The 3825-nt window shown below is 53.0% G+C and overlaps 1 gene segment (V, D, J or C); it reads left to right on the plus strand.

Annotated features, from left to right (window-relative positions):
* The first annotated feature begins 1157 nt into the window (after nt 1-1157).
* LOC143437170 (Ig alpha chain C region-like) lies at nt 1158-2260 on the plus strand. The segment is given in 3 exon segments: nt 1158-1162; nt 1275-1630; nt 1836-2260. Coding segments are annotated over 3 exon segments (786 nt in total).
* The last annotated feature ends 1565 nt before the right edge of the window (nt 2261-3825 follow it).

Here is a 3825-nt window from a genome sequence, read left to right on the forward strand (position 1 = left end):
CCTGCTGGGTGGATGGGCAGGCTGCTGGGGTGGTATGTCTGAAGCCAGGACAAGGCAAGTGTAAAGTGAAAACACAACAAAATGGCCTTCTCCCCAAACACACAGCCCCCAGTGTAACCTCCAAGCCAGCTCTTCCCCAACTGCTCCTCCCTGTGCTGTCTGGGCTTCAGTCTCAGGTTGGCCACCCCTGCCCATGCCCACCAGTTCTGGTCCCCCCTAACCCTGGGACTGAGCACGTGGCTATACCCACTGCCCAAACGGGAGTGAGGCTCAGAAATCTGGGGCGCTAGACTGCCCAGTAACACACTCATGTTTACAAAGACGTTACAGTACGTGCAATGCCCTGCTGGAGGCAGTTGGCTCGATCCTGGTCAAAGACAGCCCACAGGTCACGTTCAAATCTGTACAACCAGAACTGTTGGTCAGCTCCAACTGACGCAGCAGCTATGTGATACTGGGCTAGGTTCTCTGGTGTGAAGAAGAGAAAGGCATGGTCCTTTTTCCTGACATTGTCTCAAGATGGGCAGTGTGGAGGCTGTTATCTCACTCATGTTTCATGTTCCAGCGTCTCCGAGAGATCCCACCATCTACCCACTGAGACCCCCACCATCTCTGTTAAGTGACCCAGTGATAATCGGCTGCCTGATTCAGGATTACTTCCCACCTGGAACTATGAAAGTGACCTGGGGCAAGAGTGGGGAGCGTATAAACCAGCATAAACTTCCCACCTGCCCAGGCCTCTGGGGGACTGTACACCATGACCAGCCAGTTGAGCCTTCCAGATGAAGAGTGCCCAGAGGGAACATCTGTGAAATGCTCCGCGCAACTTAATTCTAACCCTGTCAAAGAACTGAACGTGGACTGCCCTGGTAAAGATGGTTAGGGGGGTGCCGGGCGGTGGTGGCACACGCCTTTAATCCCAGCACTTGGGAGGCAGAGGCAGGCAGATTTCTGAGGTCAAGGCCAGCCTGGTCTACCAAGTGAGTTCCAGGACAACCAAGGCTACATAGAGAAACCCTGTCTCGAAAAACCAAAAAAAAAAAAAAAAAAAAATAGATGGTTAGGGGGTCAGCTAGGGGTGGGATAAGTCCTACCTTAACCTGGTATCTGACCCATATACCCGTCTGAAGCACACCCCCACAGGGATTCCATGGGGAATGGGGCAAGGGGAGGCATGAACAGGGTAGAAGGAGCTGAGACCTCAGAGCATCAAGAAAGGGGACAGCAAAGGAGAAAAGAGAATATACTGATTTGCCAGGACTTCTCTGTTACAGTTCGTATACCCCTAGTCCTTCTACTCCTACTACTACTATTGCTCCACCACCCTGCCATCGCAGCCTGACACTGCAGAAGCCAGCTCTTGAGGACCTGCTCCTGGGTTCAGATGCCAGCATCACATGCACCCTGAGTGGCCTGAGAAACCCTGAGGGAGCCGTCTTCACCTGGGATCCCACCACCGGGAAGAAAGCAGTGCAGAAGGATCCCGTGCAGGACCCCTGTGGCTGCTACAGTGTGTCCAGCATCCTGCCTGGCTGTGCTGAGCAATGGAACAGTGGAACAACCTTCACATGCACAGCTACCCATTCTGAGACTGGCACCTTAACTGGAACAATTGTCAAAGCCACACCAGGTGGGCCCAGATGCGTACCTGGGACACTGTATGATACTTCCTGCTTACGTATCTGCTTTCCTCCTATAATACAGATAGATGCCCTACTGCTCACATATGTGTCATGGAGGGAAACTGGAACTGTCTGAGGGACTGCCCAGAAGGGAAGGGCAGAGGGGTCTTTGCTCTCCTTGTCTAAGCCATAACTCTTCTTTCTACCTTCCAGTACACGCCTTCCCACCCCAGGTCCACCTGCTACCGCCGCCGTCGGAGGAGCTGGCCCTGAATGAGCTCGTGTCCCTGACGTGCCTTGTGCGAGGATTCAACCCAAAAGAAGTGCTGGTGCGCTGGTTACATGGAAATGAGGAGCTGCCCTCTGACAGCTACTTAGTGTTTGAGCCCCTAAAGGAGCCAAACGGGGGAGCCACCACCTACCTGGTGACAAGCGTGCTGCGCGTGTCAGCTGAAATCTGGAAACAGGGTGACCGGTACTCCTGCATGGTGGGCCACGAGGCCTTGCCCATGAACTTCACCCAGAAGACCATCGACCGTCTGTCGGGTAAACCCACCAACGTCAACGTGTCTGTGATCATGTCAGAGGAGATGGCATCTGCTACTGAGCCACCCTGCCTGTCCCTACTCCTTGAATAAACTCTGTGCTCATCCAAAGTATCCCTGCACTTTCATACAGTGCCTGTCCATCATCCTTAGGGTCTACAGAACACAGGGAGGGGTCAGGGTCCAGGGAGGGAGGAACACCCACCGCCTGAGTTTGTAAGGCCTCAGAGACGTTGAAGGCCCTTCATGCCTAGAGTATACGTGTATGTGTGTATATGTACTAGAGAGTGCTTATGGATGTGGGTCCATGTGCCTTCGTGTGTATACCTGTGTGTAACAAGAGAGGAGTGAGTTTGTGTGTGCCTATGGGTTTATAGGTATGTATATAGGTATAAGTGCATATGCGTATGCCTTCAAGTGTGACTATATGTGTCCCTGTGAGCATGCGTGGGCCTGTGTATACCTTTGAGTGTGCATGTATCTGTGTATGTTCATGTTGGTAGAAACGTGTGTGCCTGTGAGTGTGTGTACCTGCCGTGTGAACGTGCAATGAATGGGAGGTGAGAATAAGCTGGAGATGAAATCCGAGGTGAGCAGACTCAGTCAAGACAGGCAACGCTCAAGAACAGTCCCCAGAGCAGCGGGTTACTGCAGAAGGCTCTGAGTGCTGGGCAGCGTGTGGCTGTTTGTGTATTAGACAGATTGCAGCTTCTGGACAGAACAAGAAAGGGATAGATGGAGCAGAGAGTACGAGATCAAGGCTGGTACCATCGGGGGTCACAATAGGGATGGTTAAGGAATGAGAGAGATGAATTATTCAAGGGGCACAGGGAAGAGAGGATGCCACCCACCCTCAGGGCCAGCCCTAAATGGAGACATGCTTAGCCACTCAGGGTGACCACTAACTCATGGGAAAGAGCTATAACATGGGGCACAGACAGCCCTCAGCAGCACCTGCTGTGCATACATGCAACATGGGCATACACCTCTTCTGCACACATTGCACATGGGCATACTACCCCCTCTGCACACATGCACACAGCATACACCCTCCTATGCACACATGCACACAGGCATACACCCTCCTCTTGCACCCATGCACACAGGCATACACCCTCTTCTGCACACATGCACACAGGCATACAAGCCTGACTGCACACATGCACACGGGCATACACCTCCTCTGCACACTGCACACGTGCATACACCTGCTCTGCATACATGCACACAGGCATAACCCTCCGCACACATGCACATGGGCATACACCTGCTCTGCACACATGCACACGGGCATACACCCTGCTCTGCATACATGCACACAGGCAGACACCCTGCTCTGCACAATGCACACGGGCATACACCATCCTCTGCACACATGCACACGGGCATACACCCTCTTATGCATACATGCACACAGGCACACCCTCCTCTGCACACAGCACAGGGCATACACCTGCTCGCACACATGCACCGGGCATACACCTCTTCTGCACACATGCACACGGGCATATAGCACATACACTCACATTGCACACTTACACAGACCTAAATCCTGGAGGAGAAAAGTCACACCCCACACCTAGCTTCGGAAAGCAAAAGGGGTCCCCTCCCAAGCCCCCCAGTAGAATTCCCAGGCCCAGACATGATAACTATTACAA

This window comes from Arvicanthis niloticus, chromosome 23 (genome assembly GCF_011762505.2).
Source record: "Arvicanthis niloticus isolate mArvNil1 chromosome 23, mArvNil1.pat.X, whole genome shotgun sequence".
Taxonomy (NCBI): Eukaryota; Metazoa; Chordata; class Mammalia; order Rodentia; family Muridae; genus Arvicanthis; species Arvicanthis niloticus.